General features: G+C 36.8%; 1 protein-coding gene and 1 pseudogene across 4 annotated transcripts in view; both read left to right on the top strand.

Moving 5' to 3' along the window:
- Positions 1 to 24,471, top strand: part of ROR2 (receptor tyrosine kinase like orphan receptor 2) — a 347,747-nt gene that overhangs the window by 249,459 nt on the left and 73,817 nt on the right. For all 4 annotated transcript variants that reach the window (XR_011168189.1, XM_069087331.1, XM_069087339.1 and 1 more), the window contains one exon: positions 4,338 to 4,415. Coding sequence is in view for 3 of the 4 variants with exons in the window: in XM_069087331.1 (XP_068943432.1) it covers positions 4,338 to 4,415 (78 nt within the window). In the remaining variant the exon portion in view is untranslated. The remainder of the gene's footprint in view (positions 1 to 4,337; positions 4,416 to 24,471) is intronic.
- On the top strand, positions 8,632 to 14,265 carry LOC138160648 (CCHC-type zinc finger nucleic acid binding protein pseudogene; annotated as a pseudogene).

The raw sequence follows: 24,471 nt of genomic DNA, 5'->3' as shown, positions 1-24,471 counted from the left end.
AATAGTTCAAACTTGGAAATTATGAAGCAAAATTCAACATCTGGAAGTCTAGAAATGTGCCGGAGTCTTCATTGGATTACCTTCCACTGAAACAATATTTAAAGCTCCAAATAAATCAATTCTTCTCGTTATTTTCCTTCAATATTTCCTTCTTTTTTTTTCATTATACTTTGTTGACCTTCTGTTAGTTACTAACCCTTACAAGTACTCAAACAAAGGACCTACTGTAGACTTTGATTCAGCTGCCAATTTGATTACTTTGGCTTTAGAGAGAGGCAGGCGACTTGGGTTGTTGAATCAGGGTCATTCATTGACATTCTCTTTTTTCAACATCTGTAGCCCCTGGCAACCAATTTCAGAGTGGATTTGGCAAAGCTGTAGACCATAAATGATGCATTTAGTGCAATGTGATCAGTGCACCCTTTTCATAGTTGGGATGAATTATGATCCTGGCTTTCTTCATAGCAGTATACTTGCCGTTTCACTAAAAACCATTTTCCATCTCCCTCCCCCAGGAGGCAGCCAATGGGTCTATTCTTGTCTTAGTTGTTATTTGGGTACTAGGTGCAACAAAAAAGTTTTTCTTATATTTGTGCATTTCATTGTATATATTTTGTTAGCTTTTTTTTAAATTTCTACAGTAAACATTTTGTCTAAGGGAAGTCTTCTCATGTTAAGAAAAAGCGAACTCTGCATCATCTTGACCTGACAATGGCAGAAAGTGTTCTGTGTATAAGAATCGTGTTTTACTCAAGCTCAGGTTGCTAGCGCTTTTCTGTGTTCCATTGTATCTCACTGTTCCTTAAAAGTAACAAGCTCAACACATCGCCAAAAGCCTGAGTAAAACCACCTCTGAGGTGACGCTTGGGATGAAAAGAGGAAGAGAAAAGCAATAGAAACAGACATTCAGAGGTCTGGATAAGAACCACAGTCTATAGGCTTTAGAATCACCCCTCCTCCCCCCCCCCCCCGGTCTCTATGGCCTGGGCTTGACATCTCAGAAGTGACATAAATGAGATCTGTCAATACTGCATTAGAAATAATACATCAAATATTTTTCTGTTAGCAACCACGTAGCATCTCATGGATACCAAGAAAAAAAAAGAAAGGGTAGTTAAGGTGATTTATAAAATGAAGTAATTCTGGTTTGGGTGAATCATTATACTTACTATCACTTACTAAATAATAATTTGCTTTTATTAATTGAATAGTACAAGGTTTATTGATGTTCATAATTGAAACAAAGAATAAAATCTTAGAACACACATAAAACAACTAAATATTTACGGTAAGTAAAATGGAAAGGGACAGATAGGGGGAAAGGTAATATCCTGAAAATGATCTCAGGATAAGTCACCTGTATACAACTCCTCCTACTCCCCAGTTTATAACTCTAGCCTACAGCCATTTCTGCCTGTCGGTAAGATATCATAATTTCAATGTCCACACATGTGAAATGGAACATCGATAACTTCTTGTTGGACAGTTGTCCTTTTTAACACTGCCCACCGGCACCTTTTCTGCTTTCTAGACTAATGACCTTGCCTACACTTGTTTTTCTATCATGTTTAACTATTTTCTTCGACCTTAACACTCCACAGAGACTCATACTCTTCCTCACAAACCTGTTACAGTTAGAACTCTAGCCAGGCCCAAGATTTTAATTGTACTCATAAAATCTGTTGTACATCCAGCTGTACATCCCATTTCTTTTTCAAAAGCATGGAATTGCTCCCAGATTTATAAAACCTCTGAGTTGAAAATTACTCCTGAGGTGATCTCCTCCAACATATACCAGAGCAGAAATCACTTTTACCAAATATAAATCTATATAATCATTCAGCCTCCACTCAGAGACTGCTGGTACATTTCTGTAGAAAGTCACTATATCGAGAGGCAGTCTGTCCACTTTGGGATATCTCTCACTATTAAAAAATGGGTTTTTTAAATCAAACCTCAAATGTTTTGCCTCACCAACTTCTACCCTTTTGCTTACTCTTCAAAGGCTTGACCAAATAATTTCTCTTTTATATGAAAATCCTTCAAATACTTGAAGACAGGGGCAGAACCAAAATGGCAGAGAAAAGGTAGGAAGTTCTCAGAGCTTTCCCCAGTTTCCATCAAAACAACCTCAAATCAAGCTTCAAAACAAATTCTGAAGTGACAGAACCCACGAAAAGATAGGACCAAATAATTTTCCAGTCCAGGATAACTTAGAATGACTGAAAGAAAGATCTGTCTCACTTGGGTAAAAGAAGAGTGCAGCCCAGAACAAGTAGTGTCTGGGCAACACAGAGGTTACTCCTTACTCCAGCATAGAACATCAACCAAGGCCTGGGGTTGGGGTGGGGGCAAGGGGTCCCAACAGCACAGAGGGACAACAGTGAGGTTTCCTGTCCCAGTGCTACAGGGCAACTGTCAGCCCTGGAACCCCCAGAGCAACAGGTCTGACTAAACTAGATGATCCATAATGAACCAAATGCCAACCTGTTCTATTTTAGTTTTGAGCATATTAAGAAAATTTTAGCTGCATATTAATACCTACTTAGTAAGTTAGATATTTTGTCTCCTTGGTCTCATCTAATGCAGTTAATATGTTATAAATGTATACAAAAATAGTTTTATTGTAAAATCAGACACAGTGACTTGGCAGAGCATGAACATTTCCAACAATGAAAACATACAATTGTACTTTTTTCTTTGAGTTATGTGTGTGTTTGTATGTGTCTATTCATCTCTAGCATTTATACAGCTATCGAAAATTGGTAAAGTGTTTTGCATATAGATTATTGTATCTCTCAATAAACTTGTGAGCTATTATTTCCATTTTATAGATGAGGGAATTGAGATCTATAGGATCTGTGACTAACTCATGGTCACATGGCTACCAGGGATTAGATTTGTATTGAAGTCTTCTGGACTCCAAACACTGTTCACAGGTTGAGCTGCAGTGGACAATGTGGTATCCTAAGCAGTCATAAACATAAGCATTTGTTCATTAATCTAAAACATGAAGGAAATCAGGGTAGATATCATAAAATATAGCAAAAGATCTGATAAGAACCTGAATTTAGTATATATTTCCTTCGTATTCTTTTCTTAACTTTATTTTTCCTGGGAATATTGGAGGATAATCTACGGGCTTTGGTTGCATATAGTTACTTACAATTATCTTAGCATGCTGATTTAGAAATTATGTTTTAAATGTCTGAGAGAAATTATCATTGGTGAATATTAATTCTCCATGTACTGAGACATGTTTGAAAATTATCTACAAATTTGATTTAGACCCTGCAATTCCAAATTAAGTTCAAGTGTCTGAAAGTATCTAAATCTACCACAACCTATTTTATTAATGAAATTGAAGCTTGTGTTCACTCACCAAATGCAACAGGCCCTGGGTTTCAAAGTTCAGTCTTTCAATATGAATGTTAAATTGTTTCTTGAAATCCAATTGAATTTTTAAGAAACTACACAACATTTAGCAAATTAAATGTATCAGAATGGGTGGCAGGAATACAATATTTGCTCTTCATGGAGTCTGAAGGACCTTTTGAATGCTGTTTTATAAGTTAGGAAATGAAGAGAAAATGCTTTATTTCAGCGATAGAAATCCTGGAAGTAAATATAGGCAAGTTCATTTTCTCAAATTAAGAGAAAATATGATCTCCAGTTAAATTTAATTTAATTTGTAACTGATGAAAGGATCTTTATACAATAATCATACTTTGTGTGATGTAATTTGGACATTTGTAAATATCCGCCACATCTAGTATATGTGTCACCAATAATAAAAGTAAACTAAATTGAGCTTTGTATGTACTGGTCGTATCTCCCTAAGGAGAGCTGTCAATTTCATTCAGGTAGTTTGTTCTAATAAATCATTGTAACTAGGGGGATAGGGGCAGCTAGGTGGTGCAGTGAATAGAGCACTAGCCCTGGAGTCAGGAGGGCCTGAGTTCAAATGTGGTCTCAGATACTTGACTTGTAACCTTGGGCCAGTTACTTAACCCCAATTGTCCTGCCCTCCCAAAAGCAAAAAAATTAAATTAAATTTAAAAAATAACTAGGGGGATAGGAATCTAAACAATGGATACAAAATGCTACTTAGTGTAAAGATGTTCTCAGGCAAACTTCTGAAATTTAGATGTTAAAACCACCAGTTCTCATGTCTGATATGAAAAATGTGTTTAAGAAGTATTTTAATTCCTTAATTGGATAGAGTTTTAATCTAATGCCTCTAAAGGTCTCCAATTCTAAACACATTGCTTTGCACATAGTATGCACTTAATGTTTTAAAATTAATTTAAAATATATACTCTATTCTTTTAATTTAGGTGAAATGGAAATTCCTGATACAAATGACCCTTTGGGACAATTGGATGGACCTGACAACCCTATTCCCACACCAAAAGGTAAAATGTAAAATGTAATATTGGAATCGAAGTATTAAATATATATGCATATCATGAATCATAGCTTTAGAGGAACTTATTCCTACCTTTTCCAGAAAACAAAGTAAAATTCAGGATTATTCCACTCCTTTCATTTTGTGCTGAATCAATATAGAATACAGATAATAAATGAAACCAAAAAAAATAAATTTATTCATTTTGAAGACACTACCATCCTTCCAGTCACCCAGGTCACAACCTTGACATCATTTTTAGCACTCTTTCATCCAGTACATTCAATTGTTTCCAGGACTTGTCATTTTTACCTCTATGGCATCTCTTTCACTAATCTGCTTCTCTTTACTCACATCACCACCCACATAGTTCAGTCTATCATCTTACTCTTGCAATATCTTCTAATTGGTCTGATTGCCCCAAGACTCTTCTCTATTCAGTCTGTACTTGCAAATTGATTTTTGTCAGATCTAACCAGGTTGTTCAACTTCTCAGGAAACTCCAGTGTTTCCTTGTTGCCTACAGGATAAACTCCTGTCTACAGGATAAGTTCCTCTGTTTTCTTTTGTAGCCCTTCCCAATCTGACCTCAACTAATCTTTCCAACCTTATTTTCCATCATTTTTCCTAACCTTTATCATCTGACTAAACTGGCGTTACTTACTTATATTCTTCTCCTGTAGCATTCTGCCTCCTTCCTTGCCTTGGTATTGGATGTCAATACCCCATGCCTGGAATATACCCTTTCTAAACTGCCTCTTAGAAAACTCAGTTTAAGTCCTACCTTCTACATGAAGCCTTTCTTTTTTAATTTATTTTTAGTTTTCAACATTCATTTCCACAAGATTTTGACTTACAATTTTTCTCCCTGTTTCTCCTCTACTCCCCACCCCAAGATAGCGAGCCTACAGAATATACCTTCCCTCCTTCTGTTCTTTCTTATTATCTATCTGCTCCTAACTTTTTGTAGGGCAAGATGGATTTCTATACCCCAGTGCCTGTATATCTTATTTCCCAGTTGCATGTAAAAAACAATTTTTTAACTTTTGTTTTTAAAACTTTGATTTCCAGATTTTTTCCCTTCTTCCCTCCTCACCAACCCCCACTGGGAAGACAAGAATTTCAATATAGGTTGTACATGTGTAGTTATGCAAAACAGTTACATAACAGTTATATTGTGAAGAAATAATATACTTTCCTCCATTCTATTCCACCTCCCACTTACTCTGTTTTCTCCTTTGACCCTGTCCCTTTTCAACAGTATTTGCTTCTAACTACCCTCTCCCCCAGTCTGCCTTCCCTTCTCTCATTACCTCTCTCATCCCCTTCCCTCCTACTTCCCTGTAGAGTAAGATACTCAATTGAATGTGTATTTTATTTTCTCCTTAAGCCAAAATCAATGAGAGTAAGGTTGACCCATTCTCTTTCACCTTCCTGCTCTTCCCCTCCATTGTAACAGTTTTCTCTTGCCTTTTTTACATGAGATAATTTACCCTATTTTATCTCTGCCTTTCTCCTCCCAATATATTCCTCTCTCACCTCTTAAATTTATTTTTTAGATATCATCCCTTCATATTCAACTCATCTTGTGCCCTCTATGTATACATGTACACACATACACACATATACATATACACATTTACCCTCCTATACCTACATATAACCGGTGATTCACTCTCTTGAAGTCTGCTCTGGGCTCACATGGGACTGTGCTCAACTCCCAGCTCGGTGTGATAGACCCTTCCTGTTTGCCTGCCAGGCTTCCTTCAGTGGGAGATTTGCTTCTCTCTGTCACTTTGTGGCTTCTGTAGCTCTAAAATTTGTTAAGTCATTTTTTTTACAGGTACTGGAGGTGGTTGGAATGGGGGCTCAAGTAATTTCCTGCTTTTACTCTGCCATCTTGGCTCTGCCCCCTACATGAAGCCTTTCTTGAAGGTCTAAATTTATCCCTATAAATTACGATATATTCATTTTGTATATACATATTTATGTGTTTAACCCAACAGAATTCAAGCTTCTTATGGGCAGAGGTTATTGCATCTTGGTCTTTCATTATGGCCCATAATAAACACAATATCTGCTTATTAGAGTTCAAAGTGACCTCAGAGATAATTTAATCCAGTCTACTTATTTTACATATAAGGAAAGTTAGACCTAGAAATGAGTGTTTAAGTAGCTTGCCATATACACATGCACATATTATAAAAGTGTCATGTGGAAGTAATGGTTTACTATTTTGTTTTTGATGTTAACATGAGATCCATCTCTATAGAAAAATCAATTCTTCTTTAATCGATAGTCTTGAGAGTTTCCTAGGCATACTGAGAAGTAGCTTGCCCATCGTTGCCTAACCAGTAAGAGTCAGAGGAAGAATGTTTTCTTCTGCTTGTGTTATTTGTGGGGCTTTTTTTTTCTATCTTGAGGTTTGAGCAATGTGGACCAGTATCAGTGACTGACATTTTTTTCATATTCTAATCCCCACCAAGTTCCACATTAGTACGATGCTGATTGTCTCTTGTCTATTTCTTCTTGGGATGGGAAAGATGAGGGTGTGTTGGAACTTGCTGTGATAGAGAGAAAGAAAAAAATCTGAAGAAGTCAATGATTAGAAGGAAACAAGCAAATAGTCAAATTGTATCATCAGTAGAGCAATTTTGCTGGTTGAGATAAATAAATACATAATAGTAAATTTCAGGAGAAGTGTGGAGTAGTGAAATGATTGTTGCCCAGAGGTTTCAGTTGTGTCTAACCCTTGGTGTTTTCATGACAAAAATACTGGAATGGTTTACTATTTCCTTCTCCAGCTATTAGATGAGGAATTAAGGCAAATAGGGTTAAGGGATTTGCTCTGGTTCAGATAGCTAGTAAGTGTCTGAGGCCAGATTTGAACTCAGGAAGATGAATCTTCCTGACTTTAGGTGCTGTACTCTATCCACTGTGTCACCTGGCTGGCTTTGGTAAAAAATCTGAATTAATTTCTTTAAGTATTGACTGATCTGACCTTCTTGCTGTCCAACGAACCCTCAAAAGTGTTCTCCAGCAGCAAAGTGTTCTCCACCACCACCAACTTTAAAGTATTGATTCAGTGATTTTCAGTTTTCCTTATTGTCCAACTCTCCCAGTCATACAATGCTGCTAGAAAAGTCATACTTTGACTATATAGTCAGTAAGGTGATGTCTCTGTTTATTACTATGCTGATTTGCCTTGGCTTTCCTTTTAAAAAACAAGTGTCTTTTAATTTCATGGTTACATTTACCATCTGTGATGAGTTTTGAGCCCAATAATATAAAATCTGGCACTGCTTTCATTTATTCTTCTAATTGCCAGGAAGTGATAGGACCAGTTGCCAAGATCTAAGTTTTTTGCTGTTAAGCTTCAAGTCAGACTTTATATTCGCTTCTTTTACCTTCATCAAGTTGCTCAATTCTTTATTTTTTTTTACCATCATAGTGGTATGATTGGCATGTCTGGGATTGTTGGCATTTCTCCTGGCAACCTTAATTCTAGTTTTTAATTTGTCCAGGCTGGCATTTCTCAAGACATAATCTGCTTTTAAGTTAAATAAATTAGGGGACAATGTACACCTTATTGTTTTTATTTCTCAATCTTAAACCACTCAGTTGTTCCATGTTCTATCCTAACTCCCATTTCTTTGAGGGTTTGCCACATTTTGTTGTAATGCACAGAGTCAAAGACTTTAGTAAGGTCAATGACAGAGAAGTAGATGTTTATTTTTCTGCAACTCCCTTGCTTTCTCCATAATCCAGTGAATGTTGGCAATTGGCAAGACCACTCTAGTTCCTCTGCTTTTTAGTTTATATATTTCCCAAGTATAGCTTACAGAATCTACTGCATAACCTTGCTGGAGGGTGAAATGAATATAATTACTTGATAATTTGAACATACTTTGACATTGTCCTTCTTCAGGAATGGGATGTAAACTGATCTTTTCCAATTGAGTAACATGGTTGAGTTTTCCAAATTTACTAGCATATTAAGTGCAGCAGTTGAACAGCAACATATTTCAGGATTTTAAAAAGCTCAGCTAGAATTCCAGCGTCTCCACAATCCTTATTAATGTTTCCTAAGGCCGACTTGACTTCATTCTCCAGGATGTCTGGCTCTAGATCAGTAACCACACTGTCATGGTTATTGGTGATGTCAGATTTTTTCTTTTATAATTCTTTTGAGTATTCTAACCAGATCTTCTTTATCTCTTCTACTTCCATTAAGTCCATACCATTTTTGTCTTTTATTATTCCCATTTTTATGTGAAATGTTACCTTGTAAACTCTAATTTTCTTGAAGAGATGTCGTCTTTCCCATTCTATGAGTATTTTCCCTATTTCTTTGCACTGCTCAGTTACGAAAACCTTATCTCTCCTTGCTATTTTCTGGAACTTTGAATCCAATTGGGTATATCTTTCTCTTCTGCTCCTTTTGCTTTCCTTCTCTCTTCAGCTATTTGTAAAGCCTCATCAGACAGTCATTTTCCTTTCTTCTTCTTCTTTTTCTTTGGGATATTTTTTGTTGCTGCCTCCTGCACAATTTTGTGAATCTTTGTGCATAGTTCTTCAGGCACTCCACCAGATATGATCTCTTAAATCAATTCATCACTTCCAAATGATAGTCCTAATGGATATTTTTTAGGTCATACTTATAGGATTTGATAGTTGTCCCTACTTTCTTCCATTTAAATCTGAATTTTGCAAAAAGAAGCTCATAATCTGAGCCATAGTCAACCCTAGATCTTTTTTTTAATTGACTAAATAGAGTTTCTTTGCCTTTGGCTGCAAAGTATATGAACAATCTGATTTCAATGTTGATCATCTGATAGTGTCCATGTAAAGACACAACTTTGGGGTTATTGAAAAGGATACTATGAACAGCAAGTTGTCTTGACTAAACTTTATTATTCTCTACTACATTTTTTTTTCTTTTCTGTTTTTTGCCGTTTGGAAGGGGAAAGATAGGGCAATTGGGGTTAAGTGAATTGCCCAAGGTCACATGGCTAGGTTTTTTTTTTTTTAATGTGTCTGAGGCCAATTTGAACTCAGGTCCTCCTGACTCCAGGGCCAGTGCTCTATTCACTGTGCCACCTAGCCACCTCTACTCTACTACATTTTGTGCTTTAAGGCCCAACTTGACTATTATTGGAATTATCATTTGATTTCCAACTTTAGCATTCCACTCCACTATGATGAATGACATACTTTTTTTTTTACTGTAACAAATGTTTTCATTTCTCTTTTATTTACACTCTAATGTTATATTTACTCCTGTTCCATAAGCTTTTATTTCTTCTGGATATCTTTTTCCTTTGAACAGCCTCTTCAAGTTTAGGAACAATTTATTCCTTTTCAGTAAGTATCATCTCACTATGGCAAGGAGAATTCATGTATGAGTTGATTCAACCACAAGCCCTGTAAACACGCCATCACATTTTGGGAGACTTGTTAGCCTTTATATGCTCTGTAACAGGAGAATCCACATCCACACCCTTCAGTTCTGAATAATCTCTCCATCTTTAAGCATATGCAGCAAGAATTCAGCATTCTTTTTGGGCCCATGGCCCTGTGTTCAACCCCATTGCTTAACCTGAGCCCACCTGCCAACTCCACCACTATTTAGAAGGAAGGGAACACATAGTTTCTCCACTGTGACTTCTTTAAAATACTTGTTAGCTTTTCAATATGCATGTCCTTGATACCTTGGGCAGTTTCACAGGTGTTCTTGAAGTAGACCCAGAGATTTGAACCCCTTGACTTGTATGATTTTGTGAGGTTCTCTGGATCAAGAGAGTATTTTGCTATTTTAAATGATTACCTAGGACAGCCTAAGGGAAAAGTGTGATATACTTTTATGGTATTATTTCTGTAGATCTTCATAGAACTGATCTACTTCGGCCTCACTGGCAAAAAGGGGTGTATCATAGATTTGTATTACTGTATTTTTTTTTAATAGTTTACCTTGGATTCAAACATATATTATAATGTCATTTCTGAGATTATACCCAAATACTGCTTTTCTCACCCTTTTATTGACTATAAGGGCTACCCCATTTCTTCCAAAGTATTCTTGCCCATAGTAGCATTTGTAATGATTTTCTGAATTGAATTCACTGATTTCCATCCACTGACATCCAAGATGTCAATGTTTAAACTTTCCATCCCCTGTTTGACCAAATCCAGCTTACCTTCATTGATATAGCTTATATTCCAGGTTCCTATGCATAATTGTTCTTTACAACATTAATTAGACTTTCCTTTTGTTAGCAGATACATTACAGTTGAACTTCCTTTGGGTTTCATTCATACTAGGGCTACTTTATCCTCTCTTTATCACTTGCATGTTGGATACCTCCTAATCTGAGGGGCTCATCTGCCAGTGTCATATCTTTTATCATTTTAATACTATCCATTGTTTTTGGCAAAGATACTAGACTAACTGGTTTGCCATTTTCTTCTCTAATAAATCACCTTTTGTCACAACTCTCAAATATGACCTGTCCATTTTTGACAATTCTGTGTGATATAACTCGCAGTGTCATAGAGATACACAAATACATCCTCCATAACAAGTCAATAATATGGGGGAAAAGGCGAGTCAGGAAAGTTAGAGTCTATTTCCAACTCTACTGCTATGTACCTTGTTGAAAGCCTAAATAGTTTCATCCAATCCCCCCAACAAAATCTAAGGAAATTAAATAAGTGGCATTATTAGGAGCTTTGGTCAGGGATTCAAATAAGTTCTATTCAGACTTTTGTGTTCTGAAGTTGAAACAGTAACAATTGAAACAAAGGATTATGAATTTATACATCATGCCTATTTAGAATCTGAAATGTTAGCTCTTCCTGAATAACTTGAGAGGTTAAGCTTTTATTGCTTTTCAATCCATGAAATATCACACTGTAGCTTATTCTTTGGTTATTTTGTTTTTTTTATGGGGTAGCCAAGTATTTTTATAATATGTCAAGATAGGTTGTGTCTGAAAAGTCTTGTCTTTTAGGGCTTGCCAAAATTGCCATAATAATAAGCCAACAGGCAGCTGATGGCTCAGTAGACAAAGGACTAGGCCTGGAATCAGGAAGCACTGAGTTAAAATCCAGTCTCATATACTTACCAACTGTGTGACCTGGGGGCAAGTCACTTTGACAAAAGGATCCACTGGAGAATAGAATGGCAAACCACTCCAGAATCTTTGCCAAGATAACCTCATGGAAAGGTATGGTCACAAAGAGTTGGAAATGACTAAATGACTGAATAACAAAATTGTTAAGTAGATAAAATTTGCTTATGTTATCTTGCAGCTTCCCTTTCTATCACATTTTCCTTCCTTTTTGCTAATCCTCTGTTTCTGAAGTATGTAAATCCATGTCAAATTCAGGTTATATGTCATCAATGATAGAAATAAACTAAACTGTACTTTGCATGTGGTGGTTGAATCCTCCTGGAGAGAGCTATCAAATTTCTTGATAGGTCTCTGTCATCTCTATGTATTTAATAAATTTTCTCAATTTAAGATGAATGGGTCAGTATGTTAGTCTGCCTACAAATATTTACATTTTTCAAAAAGGACAGTCTGTAGCCTGTGGTTCCAATTTGCTCTGGATTTTTATGGACTTAGGGTCCAAACATGGAGACAATTAATGTTAGTCTGCTTATTTTAGATTAAAGTTTCCCATGCATTCAAAATTTGGAACTTTTGAAATTAATTCAAGGCTTAATACTCAGTTGGACTCTATACAAGATGGACTCTATACTCATACCTGAGACCACAGAAGGAAATATAAACCAGTCTCAAGCCCAAAAAGCATGCTTGGAGGAAATCAAGAAGATTTTAAAAGCCAAATTAGAAAGGTAGAAGATAAATTTAAATGCACAGTGATGAAATTGGAAAAAAAATCTCACTGAAGAAAACAAATCCTTAAAAAGTAAAATTGGTGAACTGGGATGGGAGGTTCAAAAATTTAACTGGAGAAAATACCTCCCTAAAAATGAAAACTGAACAAATGGAAAACAAGCTTTAAAAACTAACCAAGGAAAATAATTCACTAAAAATTAGAATTAGTCAAATTGAAGCAAAGGACTCTATGATGCATCAAGAGTCAGTCAAAAAAACATAAAGATTGAAAAATTAGGAGAAAGTGTAAAATATCTCACTGGAAAAACAAGTGACCTGGAGAACAGATCCAGGAGAGATAACCTAAGAATTACTGGTCTACCAGAAAACTATGATGAAAAAAGCTTCCTGGACAACATCCTCCAAGAGATTGTCAAAGAAAACTGTTTTGAGGTCCTAGAAGCAGACGGTAAAATAGTTATTGAAAGAATTCACCAGACTCCTGCTGAAAGAGATCCCAAAGAGGCAGGCTTGGACCCTGAAAATAAACAGCCGCTGCTGCCACCTCCATCCCACTACCCTCATCTGGATCCGAAGAGTGCAACCCTGCTATCACCATGGGCCCTCTTCAATGTCTTAGAAGATCTAAGTGCAGCAATGAGCAGCAATGAGTGTTTCAAGTGTGGACACTGTGGCCATTGGGCCCAAGAATGCCCTACTGGGCGAGGCTGTGGCTGAGGAATGCTGGAGCCGTGGAAGAGGTTTCCAGTTTGTCTGTTACTGTTGTGGTGAGTCTGGTCATCTTGCCAAGGATTGTGATCTTCAGTAGCATGAAGCCTGCTATAACTGCGGTAGAGGTGGCCACATTGCCAAGGACTGCAAGGAGCCAAAGTGGGAGAGAGCGGTGCTGCAACAACTGTGGCAAGCCTGGCCACCTGGCTCGAGATTGCGACCATGCAGATGAGCAGAAGTGCTATTCGCGTGGAGAGTTTGGGCACATTCAGAAAGATTGCACCAAATTGAAATGCTACAGGTGTGGTGAAACTGGTCATGTAGCCATCAACTGCAGCAAGACAAGTGAAGTCAACTCTTATCACTGTGGTGAGTCAGGGCATCTTGCACGGGAATGCACAATTGAGGCTACAGCTTAATTATTTTCCTTTGTCATCCCTCCTTTTTCTGATTGATGGTTGTATTATTTTCTCTGAATCCTCTTCACTGGCTAAAGTTTGGCAGATAGAGGCTACTCCCAGGCCATTGAGCTGTGCCATGTAAAAGGAGGAAAGGGGTGGAAAAGTCAACTTTCTGCATTTAACTACAAAAAAAATGTTTATGTTTAGTTTGGTAGAGGTGTTATGTATAATGCTTTGTTAAAGAACCCCCTTTCCATGCCACTGGTGAATAGGGATTAATGAATGGGAAGAGTTGAGTCAGACTAGGAAACCCTCTCTGGGTTTCTTGGATGTGATCCTATGCAGCAGGTAAAACAGATCCTGGAAGTGTCTTGGAACTTCCATAAGTAACTTTAATTGTAGTATAATGATATCCTTGGACTGTCTGACTTCAGTAGCTGTTAAATAACATTGAGTAACATCTGTATCAGGCCCTACATAGAGCATCTAGTCGATGTATATGCCTGCTAATGGCCATGAGAGAGAGAGAAATCAGGATAAAAACCTAAACAGTAACAACTCCGTCACATTGTGAATGCTGCAGATACAGATGGTGAAGGCAAGGTTTGGAATAATTTTTTCCAAAACTAAATTTAAAACCCAGAGTAAACATCAAGGCTCAGAGCAAGCATAATTTGGAGCTATTCAGGAGTTGCAGAGAAATGCATTTTCACAGAAATCAGGATGTTATTTTTGTATACTATATCACTTAGACAACTGTTGAGTTTCATTTGCTGTAATCAGTTTTTAAAAGTCAGATGGTAAAAGCAACTGAAGTCCTAGAACATAGAAATGTAATTTTAAACTGTCAATAAAGCTGGAGGAGGAAGGGGAAAAAAAAGAGAGATCCCAAATAGAAAGCTCCAAGAAATATAGTAGCCAAATTCCAGAATTACAAGGTCAAGGAGAAAATACTACAAGCAGCCAAAAAGAAATAATTCAAATATTGTGCAACTACAGTCAGGATTACACAGGACCTAGCAGCTTCTACATCAGAGGGATTGGAATTTGATATTTTGTAGGGCAAAATAGCTAGGACTTCAAACAAGGATCAACTACCCAGCAAAACTGTGCATAATCTTTCAGGCAAGGAGATTGTTATTTAATGAAATAAGGAACTTCCTGACTTTCCTGATGAAAAAGCCCGAGCTCAATGGAAACTACTATGTCCAATTACAAGACTCAAAAAAGATATAAAAAAGTAAACAAGGAAAACACACAGACACACACACACATGCACACACATGCAGATAACTTGGGATTCAATAAAAGCAAACTGTTTACATCCCTATATGAGAAACTGATAATAGTTAATATTTAAATTTATAAAATTATCGCAACATTTAAAAGGGATATAAATAGAGGGCATTGGTATAAATGAACTAATCTGATGATAAAAAACATTATTAAGGGGTACAAAGGGATTGTAATGGGAGAAAAGGAAAGGATGAGGCAGAAAAAGGTAAACTATGCCACATGAAGAGGCATAAAAACATACTATAGTAGAGGGAAAGGAGGGAGGGAGTTGAACATGATATGAACCTGCTTCAAAGAGGGATCAACATAATCAGTTAAGTTTAGGATTCTAACATGAAAAGACACAAAAACTCATTTTAGTAGAGGGAAAGGAGGGAGAGAGAGGAGCACTGTATGAAATTTACTCTCATTGGTTTGGGTTCAAGGAGGGAATAACATATACCATGAAGTATAAAAATCCATTGTGCCCTACAGGAAGTAGGAGGCATTGGGTGGGGTGGGGGGGTGGTAAAAAGGGAGGGTGGTTAGAAGGCAGGGAAATAGAAGTAAGGGGTTTTTCCCTTAGGCAGGTAAAGGTTGGGCCACAGGGAGGGAATACTGAGGGAGGTGGTGGTCAAAAGGAAAACTCTTAAGAAGGGGAAGGGAGAAGGAAGAAACAAAAAGAGAAACAGGGGAGGGGATAAGAGAGAGGGAAAGACACTGATAGTAATCATAGCTGTGAATGTGAATGGGATGAACTTTCCCATAAAATGGAGATGGATAGCAGAAACACATTTGGAACATGGGGATATGCACAGGGTAAAGGTAAAAGACTGGAGTAAAATATATTTCACTTCAGATAAAGTCAAAAAAGCAAGGGTAGCAATCCTTATCTCAGATAAAGAAAAAGCAAAAATCTAATTAAAAGAGTTAAGGAAGGAAACTATATCTTGCTTCCAGAATGAAGCAATATCATTACATAACATATATGCACCAAGTGGTATAGCATCCAGATTCCTGGAGAATTCAAGAGAATTAGAGAAAGTAATGGATAACAAAACTATACTAGTCAGGGACCTCAATCTCCCCTTCTCCAGACTTGATAAATCTAACCTCACAATAAACAAGGAAGAAGTTAAGGAGGTGAATAGAATTTTAGAGAGGCTAGACATGATAGATATCTGGAGAAAACTGAATAGGGATAAAAAGGAATATACCTTCTTCCCAGCGGTACATGGCACATACCCAAAAATCAACCATGTACTAGGGCATAAAAACCTCACAATTCAGTGGAGAAAGGCAGAAATATCAAATGCATCATTCTCAGATCATGATGCAATAAAAATCATATGCAATAAAGGGACATGGGAAGTAGACTAAAAACTAATTGGAAACTAAATAATATAATCCTAAAGAATGAGTGGGTCAAACAAGAAATTATAGAAACAATCAGTAACTCCATTTAAGAGAATGGCAATAATGAGATAACATACCAAAACTTGTGGGATGCAGCAAATGCAGTTCTTAGGGAAATTTTATATCCCTGAATGAATAAATTAGAGAAAATAGAGGTCAACAAATTAGGCATGCAATTGAAAAAGCTAGAAAAAGAACAAATTGAAAATCCCCAATTAAATACTAAATTAGAAATAATGAAAACCAAGAGAGATTAATAAAATTAAAATTAAGAAAACTATTGAAAAAAGCAATAAAATTGATAGATCTTTAGTAAATATGATTAAAAAAAGAAGAAAAAGAAATTACAAGTATCAAAAATGAAAATGGTGAATCTACCTCCAATGAAGAACAAAGTAAAACAGTAATTAGAAGTTATTTTTGCCCAATTTTATGCACATAAATTTGACAATCTTTGTGAAATTGATGAAAATTTACAAAAATACAACTTCCCCAGATTAACTGAAGAGGAAGTAAATTACTTAAATAACCCTATCTCAGAAAAAGTAATTAAATAAGCCATCAGCAAACTTCTAGGAAAAAATCTCCAGGGCCAGATTGATTTACTAGTGAATTCTATCAAACATTTAAAGAACAATTGATCCTAATACTCTACAAACTATTTGGGGAAATTGGTGAAGAAAGAGTCTTACCAAATTCCTTTTATGACACAAATATTGTACTGATAACCTAAATCAGGAAGAGACAAAATGGAGGAAAAAAAATTATAGACCAATTTCCATAATGAATATAGATGCAAAAATTTTAAATAAAACATTAACAAAAAGACTACAGCAACTTATCACACAAATAATACACATTGATCAGGTTGGATTCATTCTAGGAATTCAAGGATGGTTCATTATTAGGAAAACCATAAGTAAATTTGATCATATCAACAATAAAACTAGTAGAAATCATATGATTATCTGAATAGATACAGAAAAAGCTTTCGACAAAATACAACACCCATTCCTATTAAAAATACTAGAAAGTGTAGGAATAAATTGAGTTTTCCTTAAAATAATAGGTAGCATCTATTTAAAGCCATCAGCAAGTATTATATGCAATGGAGATAAACTAGAAGCATTTCCAATAAGATCAGGCATGAAACAAGGATATCTACTCTCACCCCCTTATTCAATCTGGTACTAGAAGTGTTAGCAGTAGCAAGTAGAGAAGAAAAAGAAATTGAAGAAATCAAATTAGGCAAAGAAGAGACTAAGCTATCACTTTTTGCAGATGATATACCTAGAGAATCCTAGAGAATCAAGTAAAAACTACTTTATACAATAAATAAATTTGTCAAAGTCTAAAGATATAAAATAAACCCACATATATCCTTGGCATTCCTAACGATTTTTTCTAACAAAATTTTTTTCTATTTTTTCTAACAAAATCCAACAGCAAAAGATAGAAAGAGAAATCCCATTTAAAGTTAATGTAGACATAAAATATTTGGAAATCTACCTGCCAAACCAAAGCCAGGACCTATATGAACACAACTACAAAACACTTTTCACACAAATAAAGTCAGATCCAACTAATTGGAAAAACATCAATTGCTTGTAGCTGGGTTGAGCTAATATAATAAAAATGACAATTTTGCCTAAATTAAATTACATATTTAGTGCCATACCAATGAATTTACCAAAAAATTACTTTATAGTCCTAGAAAAAATAGTAACAAAATTCATTTGGAAGAAAAAAAGATCCAAAATATCAAGGGAATTAATAAAAAGAAATGCTAGGGAAGGTGGCCTAGCTATACCAGATTTTAATCTGTATTATAAAGCAGCAGTCCTCAAAACTACTTGGTACTGGCTGAGGAATAGAGTAGTGGATCAATGGAATAGATTGGGTACATGAGACTCAGCAGTCTATGACTATAGTAATCTACTGTTTGATAAACCCAAAGATCCCAGTTTTGGGGATAAGAACTCACTATTTGACAAAAACTGCTGGGAAAACTGGAATATAGCAGGGCAGAAACTGGGCATAGACCATTAACACCATATACCAAAATCAAGTCTAAATGGGTGCATGATCTCAGTATAAAAACTGATGTAAGCATTCTGGGAAAGCAAGGAATAGTTTACCTGTCAGATTTATGGAGAAGGGAAGACTTCATGACCAAACAAGAGCTGAAGAGCATTATAAAATGCAAAATGGATAATCTTAATTACATTAAATTGAAAAGTTTCTGTACAAACAAAGCCAATGTAACCAAGATTAAGAAGGAAGTGGGAAATTGGGAAAGAATTTTTACAATCAGTGTCTCTGATAAAGGCCTTATTTCTAAAATATGCATAGAATTGGGTCAAATATATAAGAATACAAGTCATTCCCCAATTGATCAGTGGTCAAAAGATATAAATAGTCAATTTTCAGAGGTAGAAATTAAATCTATAATCATGTGAAAAAATGCTGTAAATCACTATTGATTAGAGAAATGTAAATCAAAACAACTCTGAGGTACCACATCTCACTGGTCAGATTGGCTAAGATAACAAAACAAGAAAATAACAAATGCTGGAGATGATGTGGAAAAATTGGAACACTAATGCATTGTTGGTGGAGTTGTAAACTGATTCAACCATTCTAGAGCACAATCTGGAATTATGCCCAAAGGGTTACAAATAATTTCATACCCTTTGTATCCCAAAGAGATCATACAAATGGGAGGAAGATCTGTATGCACAAAAATATTTCTAGCAGCTCTTTTTGTAGTTACACAGAATTTGAAATTAAGGGGATGCCCATCATTCCAGAATGGCTAAACAAGCTGTGGTATATGAATGTAATGGAATACTATTAGCTGTAGGAAATGACGAACAGATGGACTTCATATTTACCTGGAGAGACTTATACAAACTGATGCTAAGTGAAAAGAGAAGAGAACAAGGAAAAATTTATACACATATTTTGATAGACTGGACTCTTCTTAGCAAAACAAGCTAATAAGACAACTCTAAAAGACTCATGATAGAAGGAGATGTCTATATTCAGAGAAAGAACTATAAAGAACTGAAAAGAATAGAGTTTGAATGCTGACTGAAGCAAACTACCTGCTCTCTTTCTGTTTGGTTTTGTTACTTTCCTATTGTTCATTCCATTGCTTACAATCCTTCTTTTCAACCTGACTAATGTCTAATGTAAAAGTATTTGCAGATCCTATACTTGATGGCATGCCGACATGGAGGGCCAGGAGAGGGGGGGGAGAAAATTTGAAACTCGAGGGATTGTGGAATTGAATGTTGTAAACTTAAAAGTAAATAAACAAATTTTTTAAAAAGAAAAAAAATAGAGTGGTGGATCAGTGGAATAGGCTAGGTACACAATACATTATAGTACATGAAAATAGTAATCTAGTATATTATAAACCTAAAGATCTTAGCTTTGGAGACAAAAACTCATTATTTGAGAAAGACTGCTAGGATAACTGGAAAACAGTATGGCAGAAACTAGGTATAGACCAACATCTCACAACATCTTTCAAGATCAAATGTGTGCATGATTTACCCATGAAGGGTGATACAATAAGCAAATTAAAAGAATATGGAATAGTTTCCCTGTCAGATCCATGGGTAAGGGAAAAATTTAAGCCCAAACAAGAAATAAACTAAAAGTAAAATAGATAATTTTTATTACATAAAATTAAAAAGGTTTTGCAAAAATAAAACCAATGCAACCAAAACTAGAAGCAAATGAAAACTAGGGAAAAAAATTTGCCCCAAGTATCTCTAATAAAGGCCTAATTTCTCAAATATATAGAGAACTGAGTTAAGTTTATAAGAATGCAAGTCATTTCCCAATTAACAAATGATCAAAGGATATGAATATATATTTTTCAAAGTGATGAAAGCCATCTAGTCATATGGAAAAATGCTCTAAATCAGTAATGTTTAGTGAAATGCAATTTAAAATAACTCTGAAATACCACCTCACACCTATCAGATTGGCTAATATGACAGAAAAGGAAAATAGCTAATGTTGGAAGGATTGGGAAAACTGTGACACTAATGTACTGTTGGTGGAGTTCTGAATGAAGTAATCATTTTGCAGAACAATTTGGAACTATGCCCAAAGGGCTACAAAACTTTGACTCAGCAATACCATACTAGGTCTGTATATCAAAGAGAATTAAAAATAAGGGAAAATGAACTATATGTACAAAAATATATATAGTAGCTCTTTTTCCATGGCAAAGTATTGGAAACAAAAGGGATGCCCATCCATTGGGGAATGGCTGAACAAGTTATGATATATGATTTGATATAATATTATTGTGGTATAAAAAATGACAAGAAGGGTGTACTCGGAAAAATTTGGACTTACATGAACTGATCCAAAGTTTAGTGACCAGAATCAGAAGAACTTTACACAACCTAGCAGTAGTTTTGTATACTGATCAGCTGTGGATGACTTTGCTTTTCTCAGCATTACAATAATCCAAGACCATTCCAAAGGACTTATGATGAAAAATTCTATCCATCTCCAGAGAGGACTGATGGAACCTTAGTGAATATTGAAGCATACTTTTTCTTATTCTATTTTTCTTGTTTTTGGTCTGTGTTTTCACAACATAAGTAATGTGGAAGTGTTTTGTATGACTGCATATGTATAATCTATATCAAATTGCCTACCTTCTCAATGAGAGGGCAGTGGTGGGAGGGATGGTAGGTGAGGGAGATAATTTGTAACATATTTTTTTAAATGTTGAATGTTAAAAATTGTTTTTATGGGGGCGGCTAGGTGGTGCAGTTAATAGAGCACCAGCACAAAAACTAGCTGTGTGACCTTGGGCAAGTCACTTAACCCCAATTGCCCTTCAAAAGCAAAAAAAAATGGTGAATTTTTTTTTAAAGAAATTTGGAGCATTGGAATCAATGTCAAATTTTATATATATACTTGGGCTCCAAGATTTCAGCAGATAGCAAATGCAATCATCAAATTAAAAGCCACTTTCTCCTTTGAAGGAAAGCTGTGGAAAATCTGGGCAACACAATAAAAAGTAGAGGCATTTCTTTGCTGACAAAGGTCCATATAGTCAAAGCTACAGTTTTTCCCGTAGAAATGTATAGCTGTGAGAATGGGACTACAAGAAGAACTGAGCACCACAGATTGATACTTTCAGATTGTGGTACTGGAGAAGATTTTTGAAAATTCCTTGGACACCCAGGAAATCAAATTGGTCAATATTTAGGAAATTAATTTAGGCTATACACTGGAAGGTCAAATATTGAAGCCAATGCTTAAATACTTTGGCTACATAATAAGTTGATGGGACTTAATGGAAAACATTCTGATACTGGGAAATATTGAAGCCAAAAAGGAAAAGATGACAGCAGATAATTAGATAGGTAGTATGATGGAAACAATGAACACTAACTTGGACAGACTTCAAGAGAAAGTGGAGGATAGAAGGGATTGTCATGGTATAGTCATGGGGTCATAAAGATTAAGTCACAACTGAAAAACAACAAATAAGTCTTTGACTATGACTGGGTGATGGTTGTCTTCAGCAATATTGCTTTTTGTTAAATCAGTCCAAATACATAGTTGTTTGGCCACATGTTTCTTGATCTATGCATGTATGCTATTCCGGAGAATATGACTCCTTTTCTTACCAGTCTCAGTAAGTGCTACAGTCTATACATATCCAGATTTGAAAAGCAATTCTGCTTTGTGCTGAATGCTAGCACTAAATTCAATAAGCACTATTTCATCAGTAAGGCTAGGATGGGAGAACCACACTAGTTTATGTAATCTGATATTTAAAGGTTTGAGAGACATAATTTCTGGATAATTTAATCATTGTATTAATAAAGCTTAAAAATAATAACCTTAAAAAGGTTATTAATAAAAAGATGGTCATTTGAATTTCTCTATTAGACTAAAGATAGGGCTCATATTTTATATATCCTTTTTAATGGGGGTGGTGACCCGTGGTCAGAGAAATTATCTCTACTCACACTGCCTCTAGCCTTCTGTTATTTAAACAAAAGGATCTCTCTGCAACCTTGAGTGGAACACAATGGGCTTCCCCACCCTAGATTAAATTCCTTGTATTTTTGGGGGAGTGGGGGAAGGTCAGACCAAGACTGTAGGGAGTTAATGCAATCTCATTCTCACTAATGGCTTTCAAGAAAAATACAGAACTTCTTTTTGGCTTTTTTTCTTGAGGGGTAAGGCAGGGCAATTGGGTTAAGTGACTTGCTCAAGGTCACACAGCTAGTAAATGTGTCGTGTCTTAGGCCAGATTTGAACTCAGATCCTTCTGATTCCATGGCCAGTGCTCTATTCACTGCACCACCAAACCACCCCAAATACAGAAGTTTTAATGAACTTTACGAAAGGGGTAGAACTCTGAATCTCCCCCTAAATAATTGGTTATTAATAATGATTCCCCACACTTCCCTCTTTGTTTCTACTCTGCCATCTTGACTCTGCCCTGACATTTCCTTATTTGATTCTTGAGAGGCATGGCCTTCTCAATGAATCACTAAGTTATGGACACTTCATCACAGATTTCTAACTATGATACTGGGGAGCATAAAGGAGCGAGACAGAAGATCCCTGAGAATAAATTTGGAAGTGGACTTTATTACTGCGGGACTGCTGGGATCACATACGTACATCAGACAGTGAGTTGGCATGGACAATGTGCCGATTTTTAAAGAGATTACAATAGTCAGGTTACATAACCTGAAACTACAATCAGTGATTGGTCAGTGTATATTTGAATTTTCTCGAGCCAGTGAAATTTTTCCCTAGGCTGAGGAACATGGAACCTAGAATGGGTGGAGATGGGGAATATCTAGTAATCGGGTGGGGTGAGCAGGGGAGGGGGAAGAATGGAGCAGGGATTTTATCCTAGGCTGACATTCCTGCTCAAGGATCAGTTAGGGGAGGGAAGGGTGGAGTTGTGCTCAACATTCCCTACTTTTCTTTGTAGGTATGTCAAACCTTTGACATGGCTGGGGCCACATCATCCAGGTTATCCAATTCTGTTCCTAAAGGATGGTAGCCAGGGTCCGTGACAATTAACATTTTAATGGAGTTGACACAGGACTTGACAAATTGTAGAAGGCAATTAATGCGACAGGGTCCTACAATCAGGGCTATGGTCAGGGGGAGGAGAGGACCAGCCAAAGCTGATACCAATGTAGTGAGCCAGGGGGATGTCCATGTCCTGAACAGGGATTGATACCAATTCTCAGACTTTTCCAGCTCCCTTTGTCTATTAGCAATATTCTGGCGTGCCAACTTCAGATTCTCCTGCACCACTCCAGAATAGTTTGCATAGAAGCTACAAGCCTCACCAAGGGCTGCTCAGGCCACCCTGTTTAAGAAAAAGAAAGGTCAAGGCTTCTGTGGTTCTGGAGAACAACCTCTGCCAGAGAGTCCACCTGTCTTTCCAGGACTGAGATGGACTGCTCTATGTGGGAGAGGTCGATATTTACCTGTGTACTTAAGGCCTGATAGTTGGCCTCCCCCTTAATCAAGGCTGCCATCTTGGTCGCTGTAGAACCCACAAGGCCCAAGCCCACAGAGATGGGAATGAGGAGTGGTACTGCCCACCTTTGGTGGTGGCTCAGTTGCCCTTCTTGGGAAAAGTAATGCCAACCTTGTTCACCTGGGAGAAGGGTAACCCAGGGAATTATAGCCACTAGGATACACAGGGGGCCCTCAGTGTGTTGTTATTTTCTGAGGAACACTGTAGCAGAGACGCACTGGGTAAGGCCCTTGTGGCATGCCCACCAGGCTCCTAGAGGGGCGGGGAAATAGTCTGAGCTAGCAGCCCAAATCTCGTGGGTTTGTCCACAAATTGAACTATACTGAGAGCTGGATAAAGGAATGCTGGATGATATGAGGCAGATACCTGTTCCCTGTACATCCCCGAGGGTGATCCTTGGGTGGTCCCACTCACAATTCTCTGTGTTGGAAGTAGGGGTTACTGAAGCATTTAGTGCCACCCCTACATAGTAAGGAGGCTGGAGTTCAACACAGATCCAGCAATCTTTTCCAACATGTGGTTAGAGCTGTTAAGTGTTATGAACAGCTGACAGGAGGGCAAGTAACGGGACCTGATGATTGCAAGATTCCTGAATCTTTGAAGATGGGGGAAGGGAGGCATATGACCTGACCGGGGCCCATGTGGTGACAGCTGGTATTGTGATTTGGACATTGGGGTTCCCTGTTGGGGCAGGGATAGCCGAGTCCCTTATGGGACCAATGGGGTGATGATCGGTAGGGGCACAAGAGGCTTCTTGGTTACAGTCAGTACAGTCTTTCCCACCTGCCCCTCCTCAGAGTGACCATAGTCCCCCAGGCAGGGACTATGATTCCCAGG

This window comes from Petaurus breviceps, unplaced genomic scaffold, assembly GCF_028583685.1.
Source record: "Petaurus breviceps papuanus isolate PSGF00001 unplaced genomic scaffold, PetGlider_PUasm1.0 118, whole genome shotgun sequence".
Taxonomy (NCBI): Eukaryota; Metazoa; Chordata; class Mammalia; order Diprotodontia; family Petauridae; genus Petaurus; species Petaurus breviceps.
Note: the sequence above shows the minus strand (reverse complement) of the source record. Positions and strands in the feature narration are given on the sequence as shown.